The 18,016-nt window shown below is 37.5% G+C and overlaps 1 protein-coding gene across 5 annotated transcripts in view; it reads left to right on the top strand.

Annotated features, from left to right (window-relative positions):
* Positions 1-18,016, top strand: part of IL6ST (interleukin 6 signal transducer) — a 66,483-nt gene that overhangs the window by 40,942 nt on the left and 7,525 nt on the right. For 4 of the 5 annotated variants that reach the window (XM_017548685.2, XM_017548683.2, XM_037745783.1 and 1 more), the window contains 7 exons: positions 2,567-2,649; positions 3,631-3,841; positions 4,898-5,080; positions 7,961-8,062; positions 8,247-8,393; positions 8,721-8,861; positions 17,644-17,740. In XM_017548685.2, coding sequence (XP_017404174.1) covers positions 2,567-2,649; positions 3,631-3,841; positions 4,898-5,080; positions 7,961-8,062; positions 8,247-8,393; positions 8,721-8,861; positions 17,644-17,740 — 964 coding nt within the window. Of the gene's footprint in view, positions 1-371; positions 418-2,566; positions 2,650-3,630; positions 3,842-4,897; positions 5,081-7,960; positions 8,063-8,246; positions 8,394-8,720; positions 8,862-17,643; positions 17,741-18,016 lie in introns of all 5 variants that reach the window. The other variant, XM_037745786.1, reaches the window with a different exon arrangement.

Raw genomic sequence — 18,016 nt, 5'->3', positions numbered from 1 at the left:
GTTTTAATAATATAGCCTGATTGCTTCTTATTTTGTGATCATTTTATTCAAACTGCAGTATTTCACATTTTCATTTTTAAGGACATTAGGATGTAAAATTTAATACAGATTATTGATAGTATAAGTCTATTTGATACCTAATTAAATTATTATGGATTGGTGTCTTAGATACTATCAGAAAACCGTTGACTTAAGTGTTGATAAGTCTATAGAAGATTTTATTCAAGGAGACTTGTCCAGAGATACTCCTAACTAGAGAATCATATCCTGAATCATTAAAATCACACTGTCTAGCAAACTATACCTTAGATCCATACTCACTATCAAAAAGATATTTGTATTATACCTTTTATTCATTTTTTTTCTAATAGCACTTGATAAGCCCTTGGGAAGCGATTGACCCTGGAATTTTGGTTGGTTAGTTTTTATTTTCTTTTTTTCTCCTATAGATAATATAATGTATAGAATATAAAAGGTACAAAAAGAGTGTACAGTCTAAAGTAAGATTCTCACTGCAAAGCAGCTGATGTTACTAAGTTCTTGTGTAGCCATAAAGAAATAATCCTGTGGCATAGATTTTTCATTTTGAACACCTTCCTATCACAGATTCACCCCTTAGTTATCGGTGGCAGTAGTTGTGGCTAAATAATCCCCTACCACTTATATCCCTTTACTTACAGCTCATCTAGTGGTTTAGATGATGTGACTTGAGAATGTCAAAGGCAGAAAAGCAGTTTTGCTATTGCTGGCTTGGGAGTCCTCAGCCAGATTCCTTTGTCTTGACCAGAATTCTTAAACTGAGGGACATGGGGAGGAGTTCATGAAATACTTTAAAATGTAGGTAAAATATTGTGGTTAGTGCCTGTGTGCATTTTTATGTGACAAGGGTACATAATCTTAGTCAAATCAATGAGTGAATGAAGTCTCTGGGTTCTCTTTATGTTAGGAAATATTTCTGGCTCATACATTTTTAAAAAATAATTTAATGTTCTTTATTCTGTTTGGGTGCTGCATTGTACGCATGTGTATTTATCTGTTTGAACTTCTGTACCAGCAGCCTTTTTCCCAGCCTTCCTGGTCTGCGTGTCCTCTCTTTTCTGTTTTGTTGTCTGTAATTGCCTCTTCATGACATATCAGTATTTAGATTTTTTATTTTTTGAAACAGGATCTCACTCTGTCACCCAGGCTGGAGTGCAGTGGCATGAACACAGCTCACTGCAGCCTCAACCTCCCAGGCTCAAGCGATCTTCCTGCCTCAGCCCCCAACGTAGCTGGGACTGCAGCATATGCCACCATGCCCAGCAAATTTTTGTATTTTTTATGGAGACAAGGTTTTGCCATGTTGCCCAGGCTGGTCTTGAACTACTGAGCTAAAGTGTGATCCACATGCCTTGGCCTCTTAAAGTGCTGAGATTGCAAGCATGAGCCACCACACCCAGCCTCACTGCTTAGATTTTATTCAACTCCTTTCTTATTCTACTGACGACCATATCTTGTTATTATATTTATAAAAATTTTGAGAAGCCAGTCAGTGCCATTCATTTTTTTAAGACAAACTTTTTACAATAAAAAGTATCAATAGTATCAGTTGATATTACTTATTGCTGAAAGTTCAATTAAAAAATTATACTACACTTAATAGCTGTTATAAAAGTTTTGAAGAATTGATACTACAGGCATTTTAAAAACCTAATTTAATTACTATATTTAACAGTTTGTGTTTTGGCTGGGTATGGTGGCCAAACCCCAGCTACTTGGGATGCTGAGGAGGGAGGATCACCTGAGCCAAGGAGCTCAGGGTTATAGTGCGCTACAGTCATCCACTGTACTCCAGCCTATGCAACAGAGTGAAACACTGTCTTTGGAAAAAAAGCAATACACTATGTTTTCTGGAGTGCTTTTTCAAATGGTTAATGATTATCACAACAATACTGTGAATTTGTTTTTATTACATCCCATCACTCTCAATCATCCCTACAAAAAGTAGTAAAAGTAGTAAACTTATTTTACTACATTTATCTTGTTTTATATTCCTATGAATATTGAATGTGTTTAAATAGATTTTCCAGTTTGATTTTCAGCGATAAGTACTATCGATAGAATAAGAGAGGAGCCAAATAAAATCTAGGCAGTGATGTGTTGATCATGAAGAGGCAATTACAGATGACAAAACAGAAGTGAGGACAGGCAGACCAGGAAGTCTGGGAAAAGGCTGCTGGTACAGGAGATTCAAGTAGATAAATACGCAAAAATGCAGTGCAGCACACACACCGAATAAAGAACATGAAGTTATAAGAAAGAGTGATGCCTCTCTAGATGTTGCTCAGGATACATTTGTACCTTTACAATTTTGAGGTTAGAAAAGCGTTCCGTTATAATTGTAATCATCAGGCTATCACTGTGACAAAAGGAAGAGCCAGGTGTATCATGCTGGGATGGGAAAATGCTGGTATAAAGAGATACAATTGGAGGGCAAGAGTAGCAAGAACAAAGTAAAAGAATACTTTGCAGAATGTTATTTTACTATTAAAAACTTTATTTTAAGAAGTTTATGTCTTTTCTTTAGGACCATCTAAAGCACCAAGCTTTTGGTATAAAATAGATCCATCCCATACTCATGGCTATAGAACTGTACAACTCATGTGGAAGGTAAAAATCACATTTACAGTCTTTTATCTCCTATAAATACATTTTTTTTTTTTTTTTTAAAGACAGAGTCTCGCTGTGTCACCAGGCTGGAGTGGAGTGGTGCAATCTCAGCTCACTGCAACCTCTGCCTCCTGGGTTCAGGCAATTCTTTTGCATTAGCCTCCTGAGTAGCTGGGACTACACGCGCATGCCACCATGCCCAGCTAATTTTTGTACCTTTAGAAGAGATAATGTTTCACCATTTTAGCCAGAATGGTCTTGATCTTTTGACCTTGTGATCCACCTGCCTCGGCCTCCCAAAGTGCTGGGATTACAGCCGTGAGCCACCGCACCTGACCCTTATAAATACATTTTGGATGGTATTATGAGTGGAGGTTTTTTAAACAGATAAGTTTTTATTCATCTTAATAGCAAAGCATTTGAGTACTATTTTTTAATAAAAATGTTAAAAAGTTAAAGCTTTGTATGTATTAATATATAGAAGTCAAGTTCATAAACTATAAATAATACCTCATAGGTATTTAAGTACAGTTCGGTGAAAGTATAAGTTCTATAAGAAGAGGAATGTTGTTTTGTAATTTGGAATTTTCCAGAGTACCTCAGAAAATACTAAAAGTTCACGATAATCAAAATGTATGCTGATAAGTGCATGAGTAGATCATACTAAAAAAGAAGGTAAAGAGAAAAATACTCGAGCATAAATTCAATAATTTAGGCCTACATAGCCACAATGCAGAATTGCATACAGATCCAGAAGCTAACAGAATGATGCTACTTACCCTCTTTTAGTTGAAGTCATGCTTTTGCTCTTCATTTAGTATGTAGTAGTTTTATTTTAGAATCAAAATGAGATTGTGAGTCCTTTACAGTTAAATATTTAGAGATTTGACATAATGGCATGATTTGTGAATATGAGGAAAAACTGATTAACTTATTTAAGATTTATGAAATCATTTTTAAAAGTAAACTATTTTATTACAGACATTGCCTCCTTTTGAAGCCAATGGAAAAATCTTGGATTATGAAGTGACTCTCACAAGATGGAAATCACGTTTACAAAATTACACAGTTAATGACACAAAGCTGACAGTAAATCTTACAAATGATCGCTATGTAGCAACCCTAACAGCAAGAAATCTTGTTGGCAAATCAGATGCAGCTGTTTTAAGTATTCCTGCCTGTGACTTTCAAGGTTTGTGTCTGTGAGATGGAGACTGACTCTTGGATGGAAAAAAGGTGGTTAGGGATGGACAGGGCTCCCATAAAAAACACAAGTCATCTAAGACTATCTCGTCAGTGTCAGAGATAATCACATTTTTATTTTTAAATTGTTTTAATTTTATAAATAATGATTCTTTTCCTTTTTTTTAGCGACTGGGTTTTGCCAGGTTGCTCAGGCTGGTCTGGAACTCCTGAGCTCACGCGATCTCTCCCTGACCTCCCAAAGTGCTGGGGTTATAGGCATAAGCCACTGCACATAGCCAGTGACACATTTTTAGGAATCAGTCAACAGACAAATTTCTTAAGGATACAAGAAACATTTCCATCGCGACATGCTCACTTAAACTTTGCAGTAAGCTACTTAATTCATTTAAGCATATTCTGATTACTTACCTGGTTTTTAAAATATTATTTCAAGACTTTGGGAACCTCATGTACATATGTTTATCTGTAGCCTTATTTGTACTTTTCAAAGAAGAAAAATTGCAATTACAAACTTAGAAATACCAAATATTTGAAGAATTTAGGGAAAGCAATTTTTTTTTTTTTTTTTTTTTTGAGACAGAGTGCCACTCTGTTGCCTGGGCTGGAGTGCAGTGGCGTGATCTCAGCTCACTGCTGCCTCTGCCTCCTGGCTTCCAGTAATTCTTGTGCCTCAGCCTCCCAAGTAGCTGGAATTACAGGCATGCACCATAACACCCAGCTAATTTTGCATTTTTTAGTAGAGATGGGGTTTCCTCATGTTGGCCAGGCTGATTTCAAACCCCTGACCTCAAGTGATCTGCCCACCTCAGCCTCCCAAAGTGCTGGGATTACAGGCAGGAGCCCCCACACCCGGCGGGGAAAGCAATATTTACGTTTAAAAATTAATTGACTACTTTACTTGTAAGTTACAATAAAGTGCTTTTATGCAAGGAAATATATGCTAACAAAAATTGATAAATCACATTTTAGAAATGACTGTAAAATACGGAAATTTCAAATTTGTGAGTATTTATTATGTCAATATTCAAACTTTGTTTTAAAGCTACTCGCCCTGTAATGGATCTTAAAGCATTCCCCAAAGATAACATGCTTTGGGTAGAATGGACTACTCCAAGGGAATCTGTAAAGAAATATGTACTTGAGTGGTGTGTGTTATCAGATAAATCACCCTGTATCACAGACTGGCAACAAGAAGATGGTACCGTGCATCGCACCTATTTAAGAGGTATACCTGGCTAGAAACATTTAAGTTGATATCCTTTTTCTAACTCTTTAGGCAGCTTTTTCTTTTGCTTATAGGTGTTGTGGTCCATTGAAAAGACTTCCAATTTATCATAGCCCCACTAGTTATTAAATGTGTGACTTTCAGCAGTTCATACTTAACCTCTCTGAATTAGAGTCTCTTTATGAACAGACTGGGATTAATACTGTCTTCTGTTTGTACCCCAGTATGGTTTTATCATCAAGGGAAAACTCTTAAAACTACAGAGTATAGGGAAATACAAGAGTCGAACCTTTGCTGCAGATTAGTTGTATGTTCTTTCTACCTAACACCCTCATCTTTCAGATGAGAAAATGGTTTCCTAGAGCATCTGGATGACTTGTTGAATGTCTTAGAGCCATCAGACAGAGGAAGCAGAACTAGAACTCAGATTTCCTTACGTCTTTCAATTGGCAGTACTAGTGAAGGACAGAAGTAATGAATCATAGCGCTCCAGTCTGTGTGTTACAGTGCTGCTTAAGTGCTTTTAAAGCGATATAACAACTTTAAAGAGAAAACAAACTCAATTTATGTTATTTTGTTGCTGAAGGATAATTAATAATTAGAATTCAGCTGTGAATAATATAGTTAATTAGAGAAAAGCTATAAGCAGAGAGACTCCTGCCATAAAGTTTTTGAGCTTTAATCATAACACAAGCTGTTTGGACTTCATTAACCTATTATTAGTGTACAGTTTTAATGAGCTTGGTTGTCTGGTTTATTGACCATATCAAATTAAAAATATTTGAAGCTTAGGGAAGAAACAGGCTGGAAATAACTATAGAAACTTATAAATAAATACAGGGTCTCAGTCCATTGCCCAGGCTGGAGTATGGTGGCATGATCATGGCTGACTGCAGCCTTCAACTCCCAGGCTGAAGTGATCATCTGCCTCATCCTCTGGAGTATCTGGGACTACAGGCACATGCTGCCACACTCAGTATTGCAGAGGCTGGTCTCCAATACCTGGCCTCAAGCAATCCTCTCACCTCAACCTCCCAAAGTGCTGGTATCACAGGCATGAGCCACTGTTCAGAGCCAATAGAAACTTTTTTAAAAAGTGGCCGGGCATGGTGGCTCACATCTGTAATCTCAGCACTTTGGAAGGCTGAGGTGGGTGGATCACCTGAAGTCAGGAGTTTGAGACCAACCTGACCAACATGGAGAAACTCCATCTCTACTAAAAATACAAAATTAGCTGGTCATGGTGGCGCATGCCTATAATCCCAGCTACTTGAGAGGCTGAGGCAGGAGAATTGCTTGAACCCAGGAGGCAGAGGTTGCAGTGAGTCAAGATAGCGCCATTGCGCTCCAGCCTGGGCAATAAGAGTGAAACTCCATCTCAAAAAAAAAAAAAAGCTAGCATAGGTTGTGGAGACATTAAGATTGGGGTAGGTAGTCATATATAGCTCAGTAACCCTAAAAGCATCACTATTAGAATAGAATATAAAAACTGTTCACTTCTTGGTATATTGAATCATCAAAAGGTAAAATCACTTTAAGAAGGTAAAGGAACATGTAATTTCATGAGTTATAGTTAAGGAATGTACATTCTTGTTGAAGGTAAATTTCAATAAAACATTTTCTGATATATACATATAATGTATAAAAAAGGAATTTAACTGCTAAAATTTAACATGCTAAAATGTTAAATCTAAATTTAAAATGTTAAATTTTATATAAAAAGGAATATAACATGCTAAAAATGATAAAAATAAAGGAAGTTTGTTTTTGTTTTTGTTAAGTGATCCACCCACCTCAGCCTTCCAAAGTGCTGGGATTATAGATAGGAGCCATAGCCCCTGCCAAGGAAGTTTTTCAGATACCTTTTTTCCAACTCACCCAACAAACTAGGGCCATTAGTGCTTTCCCTTAGGTCCTACTAGTTTATTCATCTTGCTCCTTAGGCAGTTCTCTCTTGTAGGTAAGACATACAAGGGCTGGGTGCAGTGTTTCATGCCTGTAATCCCGGCACTCTGGTAGGCTGAGGTGGGCAGATCACAAGGTCAGGAGTTCGAGACCAGCCTGGCCAAAATGGTGAAACCCCATCTCTACTAAAAATATAAAAATTAGCTGGGCGTGGTGGTGAGTGCCTGTAATCTCAGCTACTTGGGAGGCTGAGGCAGGAGAATCACTTGAACCTGGGAGGCAGAGGTTGCAGTGAGCCGAGGTTGTGCCATTGCACTCCAGACTGGGCAACAGTGCGAGACTACATCTCAAGAGAAAAAAAAAAAAAAAGACATACAAAAATAGTCAGACTCTAAGATCAAGAGTAATTTGAGATCATTGTTTTATAAATTCTAAATGTAAATACCATCATTATTCTTAACAATATAATTTTTATTCACTGCATTGCCAATACTTTTACAGACGGTTGTACCCAATTAAACTTGAATCCAGTACACAAAAGGCAATGCTTACTTAGAAAGCTGCAGGTTTTTTTTTTGAGACGGAATTTCACTCTTATTACCCAGGCTGGAGTGCAATGGCACAATCTTGGCTCACCGCAACCTATGCCTCCTGGGTTCAAGCAGTTCTCCTGCCTCAGCCTCCTGAGTAGCTGGCACTACAGGCGTGCACCACCATGCCCAGCTAATTTTTGTATTTTTAGTAGAGACCGGGTTTCACCATGTTGACCAGGATGGTCTTGATCTCTTGACCTCGTGATCCACCCGCCTCAGCCTCCCAAAGTGCTGGGATTATAGGCATGAGCCACCGCGCCTGGCTGAAAACTGCAGTTTAAAAAGAAAATTAAGTGGTCATGAAATTATAATGTAAAAATAAATAATGGTATTAACTTTTTCATTATAGAAAAACATACTTAATCTGGTATTCTTGTTTTAGGGAACTTAGCAGAGAGCAAATGCTATTTGATAACAGTTACTCCAGTATATGCTGATGGACCAGGAAGTCCTGAATCCATAAAGGCATACCTTAAACAAGCCCGTAAGTCCAAGCTCACTTTCTTTGGGATAAAAAAAAAAAAAGTTTAGGGGTTTGTATTAACAAAAAAATTTTTATCACTTTTAAATAAGGATATATCTCATTATGTTCAAATAATTTTATCATAAGGAAATTTTACTAAATTCCAAATGATTTTCAGTTAGCAAATGTGTTTATTCTCTTACAGCACCTTCCAAAGGACCTACTGTTCGGACAAAAAAAGTAGGGAAAAATGAAGCGGTCTTAGAGTGGGACCAACTTCCTGTTGATGTTCAGAATGGATTTATCAGAAATTACACTATATTTTATAGAACCATCATTGGAAATGAAACCGGTAATAAAACTGTATTAGTTATTTAGATCAGACATTTTTTCCTTAAGCTTTTAGGTACTAATTTAAGTCTATTTTTGTTATGTTATACATCTTATTATAGTATATTGGTCTCAGGAGACACCTGAGAATGTGCCTATGGTTGCTTTCATGGGTGTATTAAAAAACTACTGTGTTATGCTTTAGAGCATAAAATTGTGTCAGAACATTAAAAAAGTTGTTTTCTGACAAAAATACTTTGCTTCGTTAATACTTTCACATGCCAGATATAGGCCAGATAAGTAAAAGCATTGAATAGTTGAATGAAGCACGGTTCTTTATTTCTTCCAGCTGTGAATGTGGATTCTTCCCACACAGAATATACATTGTCCTCTTTGACTAGTGACACATTGTACATGGTTCGAATGGCAGCATACACAGATGAAGGTGGGAAGGATGGTCCAGAATTCACTTTTACTACACCAAAGTTTGGTAAGAAATAAATAAGTTAGTTTTTTTCCTCTTTCAAACTTAGATTAGAAATGAACTTGATTTATGTGCTAAAATTGTGTTGAAAAGTATGTCTTTGGATTTATATTATCTGGCTTTGGTTGTTTTTTTAAACTATAGAAAGTTTAGATGAAATACTAACTAGAATAACCAGCTTAGAGAAGAACATAAAAGACTTGATGGAGCCGAAAAACACAGCACGAGAACTTCACGAAGCATACACAAGTTTCAGTAGCCGAATCAATCAAGCAGAAGAAAGGATATCAGAGATTGAAGATCAACTCAATGAAATAAAACGAGAAGGCAAGATTAGAGAAAAAAGAGTGAAAAGAAATGAACAAAGCCTCCAAGAAACATGGGATTATTTGAAAAGACCAAATCTACGTTTGATCGGTGTACCCGAATGTGATGGGGAGAATGAAACCAAGCTGGAAGACACTCTTCAGGATATTATCCAAGAGAACTTTCCCAACCTAGCAAGTCAGGCCAACATTCAGATCCAGGAAATACAGAGAACACCACAAAGATATTCCTCGAGAAGAACAACCCCAAGGCACATAATTGTTAGATTCGTCAGGGTTGAAATGAAGGAAAAAATGCTAAGGGCAGCCAGAGAGAAAGGTCGGGTTACCCACAAAGGGAAGCCCATCAGATTCACAGCGGATCTCTCGGCAGAAACCCTAAAAGCCAGAAGAGAGTGGAGGCCAATATTTAACATCCTTAAAGAAAAGAATTTTCAACCCAGAATTTCATATCCAGCCAAACTAAGCTTCATAAGTGAAGGAGAAATAAAATCCTTTATGGACAAGCAATTGCTGAGAGATTTCATCACCACCAGGCCTGCCTTACTAGAGCTCCTGAAGGAAGCACTACACATGGAAAGGAACAACCATGACCAGCCACCGCAAAAACATACCAAGTTGTAAAGACCATTGAGACAATGAAGAAACTGCACCAACTAACAGACAAAACAACCTGCTAAAATCAAAATGGCAGGATCAAATTCACATGTAACAATATTAACCCTAAATGTAAATGGGCTAAATGCCCCAAACAAAAGACACGGACTGGCAAACTGGATAAAGAGTCAAGACCCATCAGAGTGCTGTATTCAGGAGACCCATCTCATGTGCAAAGACACACATAGGCTCAAAATAAAGGGATGGAGGAAGATTTACCAAGCAAATGTAGGCAAAAAAAAAAAGCAGGGGTTGCAATCCTAGTCTCTGATAAAACAGACTTTAAACCAACAAAGATCAAAAGAGACAAGGGCATTACATAATGGTAAAGGGATCAATGCAACAAGAAGAGCTAACTATCCTAAATATATATGCACCCGATACAGGAGCACCCAGATACATAAAGCAAGTTCTTAATGACCTACAAAGAGACTTAGACTCCCACACAATAATAGTGGGAGACTTAAACACTCCATTGTCAACATTAGATCAGTTAGACAGAAAATTAACAAGGATATCCAGGACTTGAACTCAGATCTGGACCAAGCAGACTTAATAGGCGTCTACAGAACTCTCCACCCCAAATCCACAGAATATACATTCTTCCCCAGCACATCGCACTTGCTGTAAAATTGACCACATAATTGGAAGTAAATCAGTCCTCAACAAATGCAAAAGAAGGGAAATCAGTCTCTCAGACCACAGTGCAATCAAATTAGAACTCAGGATTGAAAAACTCGCTCAAAACTGCACAACTACGTGGAAACTGAACAACCTGCTCCTGAATGACTAATGGATAAATAATGAAATGAAGGCAGAAATAAAGATGTTCTTTGAAACCAACGAGAATGAAGACACAACATACCAGAATCTCTGGGACACATTTAAAGCAGTGTCTAGAGGGAAATTTATAGCACTAACTGCCCGCATGAGAAGCAAGGAAAGATCTAAAATCGGCACCCTAATGTCACAATTAAAAGAACTAGAGGAGCAAGATCAAACAAATTCAAAAGCTAGTAGAAGACAAGAAATAACTAAGAGCATAACTGAAGGAGATAGAGACACAAACCCTTCAAAATAATCAATAAATTCAGGAGCTGGTTTTTTGAAAAAAATCAACAAAATAGACCACTAGCTACATTAATGAAAAGAGAGAATTGAATAGATGCAGTAAAAAATGACAAAGGGGATATCATCACTGATTCCAAAGACATACAAACTACCATCAGAGACTACTATAGACACCTCTATGCACATAAACCAGTAAATTTAGAAGAAATGGATAAATTCCTGGACACCCTCCCAAGGCTAAATCGGGAAGAAGTTGAATCCCTGAGTAGACCAATAACAAGGTCTGAAGTTGAGGTAGCAATAGCCTACCAACCAAAGTAAATCCAGGACCAGATGGGTTCACAGCCAAATTCTACTGGAGGTACAAAGCAGAGCTAGTACCATTCCTTCTGAAACTATTCCAAAAAAATACAAAAAGAGGGAATCCTCCCTAACTCTTTTTTTGAGACCAACATCATCCTGATGCCAAAATCTGGCAGACAACTAAAAAAGAAAATTTCAGGCCAATGTCCATGATGAACATTGCTGTGAAAATCTTCAATAAAATACTGGCAAACCGAATCCAACGCACATCAAAATGCTTATCCGTCACAATCAAGTTGGCTTCATCCTGGGATGCAAGGCTGGGTTAACATATGTGAATCTATAAATGTAATTTATCACATAAACAGAACCAAAGACAAAAACTACACGATTATCTCAATAGATGCAGAGAAGGCCTTCGACAAAATTCAACAGCCCTTTATGCTGAAAACTCTCAATAAACTGGGTATCGATGGAACATATCTCAAAATAATAAAAGCTATTTATGACAAACCCATAGACATAAATTTATGACAAACCCATCATACTGAATGGGCAAAAACTGGAAAAGCATTCCCTTTGAAAACTGGCACAAGACAAGGGTGCCCTGTCTCACCACTCCTATTCAACATAGTATTGGAAGTTCTAGCCAGAGCAATCAGGCAAGAAAAAGAAGTAAGATATTTAGTTAGGAAGAGAGGAAGTCAAATTGTCTCTATTTGCAGATGACATGATTGTACATTTAAAAGACCCCATTGTCTCAGTCTAAAATCTCCTTAAGCTTATAAGCAGCTTCAGCAAGGTCTCAGGATACAAAATCAGTGTGCAAAAATCACAAGTATTCCTATATTCCAAATCATGAGTGAACTCCTATTCACAATTGCTATGAAGAGAATAAAATACCTAGGAACACAACTAACAAGGGATGTAAAGGACATCTTCAAGGAGAACTATAAACCACTGCTAAGGGAAATAAGAGAGGACACAAACAGATAGAAAAACAGTCCATGCTCATGGTTAGGAAGAATCAGTATTGTGAAAATGGCCATACTGCCCAAAGTAATTTACAGATTCAATGCTATCCACATCATTGAATCTGTAAATGCTATTCCATTGACCTTCTTCATAGAACTGGAAAAAAAAAAAAAAAAAAAAAAAAAAAAAAAAAACCACCTTAAACTTCATATGGAACCAAAAAAGAGCCCGCCTAGCCGAGACAACCCTAAGCAAAAAGAACAAAGCTGGAGGCATCATGCTACCTGACTTTAAGGCTACAGTAATCAAAACAGCATGCTACTGGTACTAAAACAGAGCTATAGACCAATGGAACAGAACAGAAGCCTTGGAAGTATTGCCACACACACCTACAACCATCTGATCTTTGACAAACCTGACAAAAACAAGCAATGGGGAAAGTGTTGGGAAAACTGGCTAACCATGTGCAGGAAGCTGAAATTGGACCGCATCCTTACACCTTATGCAAAAATTGACTCCAGATGGATTAGGATTAAAGATTTAAACATAAGACCTAACACCATAAAAACCCTAGAAGAAAACATAGGCAGTACCATTCAGGACATAGGCATAGGCAAGGACTTGATAACTAAAAAAAGCAATGGCAACAAAAGCCAAAATAGATAAATGGGATCTAATTAAATGTAAGAGCTTCTGCACTGCAAAAGAAATAATCATTAGAGGAAACTGGCAACCAACAAAATGGGAAAAAATTTTTGTAAGCTACCCACCTGACAAAGGGCTAATATCCAGAATCTACAAAGAACTAAAACAAATCTACAAGAAAATAACCCCATCAAAAAGTGGGCAAAGGACATGAACAGACATTTTTCAAATGAAGACATTTATATGGCCAAGAAACACAAAAAATGCTCACCATCACTGGTCATTAGAGAAATGCAGATCAAAACCACATTGAGATATCATCTCATGCCAATTAGAATGGGGATCGTTAAAAAATCCAGAGACAACATGATGGAGAGGACGTGGAGAAATAGGAACACTTTTACACTGTTGGTTGGAGTGTAAATTAGTGCAACCATTGTGGAAGACAGTGTGGTGATTCCTCAAGGATCTAGAAATAGAAGTACCATTTGACCCAGCAATCCCATTACTGGGTATACACTCAAAGGATTACAAATTGTTCTATTATAAAGACACATGTGCACACATATGTTCATTTCGGCACTGTTTACAATAGCAAAGACTTGGAACTAACCCAAATACCCATCAAGGATAGACTGGATAAAGAAAATATGGCACATATACACTGTGGAATACTATGCAGCCACAAAATAGGATGAGATTCATGTCCTTTGCAGGAACATGGATGAATCTGGAAACCATCATTCTCAGCAGACAGACACAAGAACAGAAAACCAAACACTGCATGTTCTCATAAGTGGGTCTTGAACAATGAGAACACATGGACACAGGGAGGTGAACATCACACATTGGGATCTGTTGTGGGGGGTGGGCAGCTAGGCGAGTGATAGCATGGGGTGGGAGGTTGGGAAGGGATAACATTAGGAGAAATACCTAATGTGGGTGAAGAGGGGAGGGAGGCAGCAAACCACCATGGCATGTATATACCTATGTAACAATCCTGCAAGATCTGCACATGTACCTCAGAACTTAAAGTATAATAATAAAAAAGTGGCACATATACACCATGGAATACTATGCAGCCATAAAAAAGGATGAGTTTATGTCCTTTTCAGGGAGATGGATGAAACTGGAAACCGTTTTCAGCAAACACGAACAGAATACCAAACACTGCATGTTCTCACTCATAAGTGGGTGTGTAACAGAACACATGGACACAGGGAGGGGAACATCACATACCAGGGCCTGTTGTGGGGTGGAGGGGCCAGGGAAGGGATAGTGGCGGGTAGGGGGATTGGAGACGGATAACATTAGGAGAAATACCTAATGTAGATGACAGGGCATGGATGCAGCAAACCACCATGGCATGTGTATACCTATGCAACAATCCTGCATAATCTGTAAATGTACCCCAGAACTTAAAAAGTGTTATTCCTCACCTTTTTCGTGTTATATTAACTGCTTCTGACTAAATTCAGCTATACTCAAAATCCCAAGCGAATTTGTGTATCTTTCCAAGTGGGTTCATTTTTTTCACTGGTTTGGGTGTGGTGTTCTCTATCCTCAGATTACTTGAATCCACTTTACAATCTTCACTTCATACTTCCCACTTAGTCTTTAACATACTGAAATCAGGGTTCCAACCCCACCCCTGCACTGAAACTTCTGTGGTATCACTCAGAGGACCTCTTGGTCATCATATCTACTGCATGCTTTTTAGTTTTTATCTTTTTACTACTTTTTTTTTTTTTTTTTTTTTTTCTCCCCTTTTTTTTTTTTTTTTTTTTTTTTTTTTGCCTCCAGCCTTTTTTATTCTTTTCAGCTTTTGACTCTGTTGGGCTTCCATCTGTCAAACTCCCTCCTCCCTTGGGTTTTCTAACCATACTTTCATTTTTCTACTAGTGCAGTTTCCTCATTCTCTGGTGTTTGCTTGTTCTCCTTTTTTTGCTGTACTTTTAAATGGTTTGTATTCCCCAGAGCTCTGTTCTTGACCCTATTTTCTTACTTGCCTATTCAAACTCTGTCCATGGCTTTCGCCATCCTCTTTCCTTCCGAAATACATTTACCCTCCCTCGTTCTGTTCCACAACCATCCAACTCTTAGCCAAAGCCAGAAATTTAGATGTGATTATAATAAATGTAAGCTGAGTGTCAAGTCCTATTGATTGTGTGTACTCTTTCATCATCATGTTCTTCAACTGCAAGCTCCTTGTGCTAACTTAACTTTTCTCAGTGCATTGCCCTCAGTGAGGTCTTCACCTAGTTATCTGGCTGTTATCATTCTTTCTTGTTCCCACTGCATTTTGAATCATTATAGAAAATTACCTTATTTTGCCATAATTGTAACCCCCACCTCCAAGTGCCAACCCCTAGTGAATTATAAGTAGTAAGTTCCATGTGCCTTGTTGGTTGCTGATTGAGGAAAATGAATGAGTCATAAATTATAAACGATCCTGAGCTTTGTTGTTAGGGCCAGTAATGAATGTAGTTACTGCAACAGGGTTTGTCCCATGTGGTGGCATGTTAATGTATATTTAACATTATTTGAAATAAAACTTTATACCATAATCTTGAGAAAAATTAAAAAATAAAGGGCCGGGTGTGCCCATGCCTGTAATCCCAACACTTTGGGAGGCTGAGGCAGGCAGATCACGAGGTCAGGAGTTCGAGACCACCCTGGCCAACATGGTGAAACCCTATCTCTAATAAAAATACAACAATTAGCCAGGCATGGTGGCGGGCACCTGTAATCCCAGCTACTCAGGAGGCCAAGCCAGGAGAATTGCTTGAATGTGGGAGATGGAGGTTGCAGTGAGCCGAGATTGTGCCACTGCACTCCAGCCTGGGTGACAGAGCGAGACTCCGTCTCAAAATAAACTTTAAAAGCGTATATATATTTCTGTGGAGACCAGCTACAGAGCTCTATGTGTATCCATACATGCACACATATAAACCCATATAAGTTTTTTGATTTTGAGACAGAGTCTTGCTCTGTCTCCCAGGCTGAAGTGCAGTGGTACAGTCATAGCTCACTGTAACCTCAAATTCCTGGGCTTGAGCAGTACTGCATCAGGTTCCCAAGTAGCTAGGACTACTGGTAGGTCCACCATGCCCAGCTAGTTTAAAATTTTTTTTGGTAGAGATGGGAATCTCACTATGTTGCCCAGGCTGGTTTTGAACTCCTGGCTTCAGTCCTCCTGCCTTAGCTCCCCAGAGTGCTGGATTACAGGCATGAGCCACCAGGCTCAGCCTAAAATTTTTTAAATATAAAAGTGTTTGTTACAGAGAATTTAGACTGCACAGTAAAATATAGAGAGGAAGAAAAATGAGTCCTAATCCTTTCCTCAAATATATTTGTGTATATATCCTTTTAGTCTTTTTTCTGTATGTCTTTTTTAAAAAAAAAATTATTAGTATTACTTCATAACCTTTTTTTCAGTTCTCTATAGTCTCATGAATCCATTATGGCTTCTTGACATGGCATGAGTCTTGCCAACAAGGACCTTATAGCTCTGTTGAAGAAATTTTGCCTAAGTAAATCAAAAAAGGAACCAGTGGAGTAGGTAGACAGTAAATAGAGGAGGAATTTAAATGTATCAGTAGTGAGTAATTTTACCTTCAAAGGAGGTTTTGTGGGGATAATACTTGAGCCTTGAGTTAAGATGTGGACAAATAGGAAGATGGTGGCACCTTAGAGAGCAGCATGAGCAAAGGCCCAGGCTTGAAAACATAAAAGTAGCTGTTAATAAAGTTTCTGCCTAAATTAGATTTGGCATTTTATATATATACACACATACATACACATATCAATATATATACACACATAAATACATGTATATACACACGTACACACATACATATGATGCTTAGTATTTAAGAATATTTGCCAACCCATAGTTTATTCTCAAGCCTTTATCTGAATTCTTGATTTCTACTGAGTTTCATAGGATGGTAGTTACAAAGGGATGTGTGTGGTGGAAGGATAAAATTGAGTAGTATATGGCTGCAATATTACTTTCATACGTTTTTCCTTTAAAAGACTAATTAAAATTCAAAATTAACCAGAAACAACCATCAGGAAAGTTTGTTTTAAACATTAATATTGGAGATTTAAAAAATCTCCAATATTATCCCAATTAGTGATTCATTTGATGAACAAGTCCTCTTTTAAATGCAGATGAGGATTTGCGTGGTATTTAGAAATCTTAGGCTTGGTTACTTTTTAGTTTATTCCTACTTGTGTTGCTCCTTGTGCCCATTGAGCATCTCCTAAATTTCTTAGCCCTGTATCAGATATATCATCTTTTTGGAAAATGATAACTCTTTAAAATTCTGAGAGTTGCATTTTTATTTCTTTTAGAGGGTTAAATTTATAGTTCAATTATATTTTTATAGCTTTTCCATTTTACACCCAGTATTAATTTTTTCTGACATAATTTCTCTCTTATATAGTACTAGAACTCAGAGATAAACTTTTACTAAGATTATACTGAATGCGGATCATAAATGTTATAAACGGTTATGTTTGAAAGCTCTAATACCCAAATCACTGATCATTCTTATCCCCCAACCAACTTATATTTTATGCCGTGTGGCCAGATTACTGCCTAAGACATAAATGGTTGGGATGTGATTTACACCAAGGAGAGAGGAGGGTAAAAAAACAAAGTCTGAAAAGACTTTAAAAAAAAAAAAAGGGGGATTGTATTTAATCTTTTCAACAGTAAGCCTGGCTGAGAAATTGTATTATATCTCCTGAGTGCATGTGTCAACAATTATTTCTTATCACACCTTTTTTTTTGTTGTTTTTAGCTCAAGGAGAAATTGAAGCCATAGTCGTGCCTGTTTGCTTAGCATTCCTATTGACAACTCTTCTGGGAGTGTTGTTCTGCTTTAATAAGCGAGACCTGTAAGTACCCTTATTCATAGTTTTGCATTTCCCTCCAGCTTTATTGAGCTGTATTTTACATGAAATAAAATTTATCCATTTTAAGTGTACAGTTTGATGAATTTTTGTAATTGCACACAGAGGTATAACTACTGCTACAACCACAATATAGAACATTTTTATCACCCTCGTAAAGCTTCCTTGTTCTCTTTTGTAATCTGTCCTCTCCTCAGCTCAATGCCAGGCAGTCATTGGTCTGCTTTTCTGTAACTGTAGTTTTGCTTTTTCTAGATTTTT

This window comes from Cebus imitator, unplaced genomic scaffold (assembly GCF_001604975.1).
Source record: "Cebus imitator isolate Cc_AM_T3 unplaced genomic scaffold, Cebus_imitator-1.0 Scaffold213, whole genome shotgun sequence".
Taxonomy (NCBI): Eukaryota; Metazoa; Chordata; class Mammalia; order Primates; family Cebidae; genus Cebus; species Cebus imitator.
This window is presented reverse-complemented; position numbering and strand designations above follow the sequence as displayed.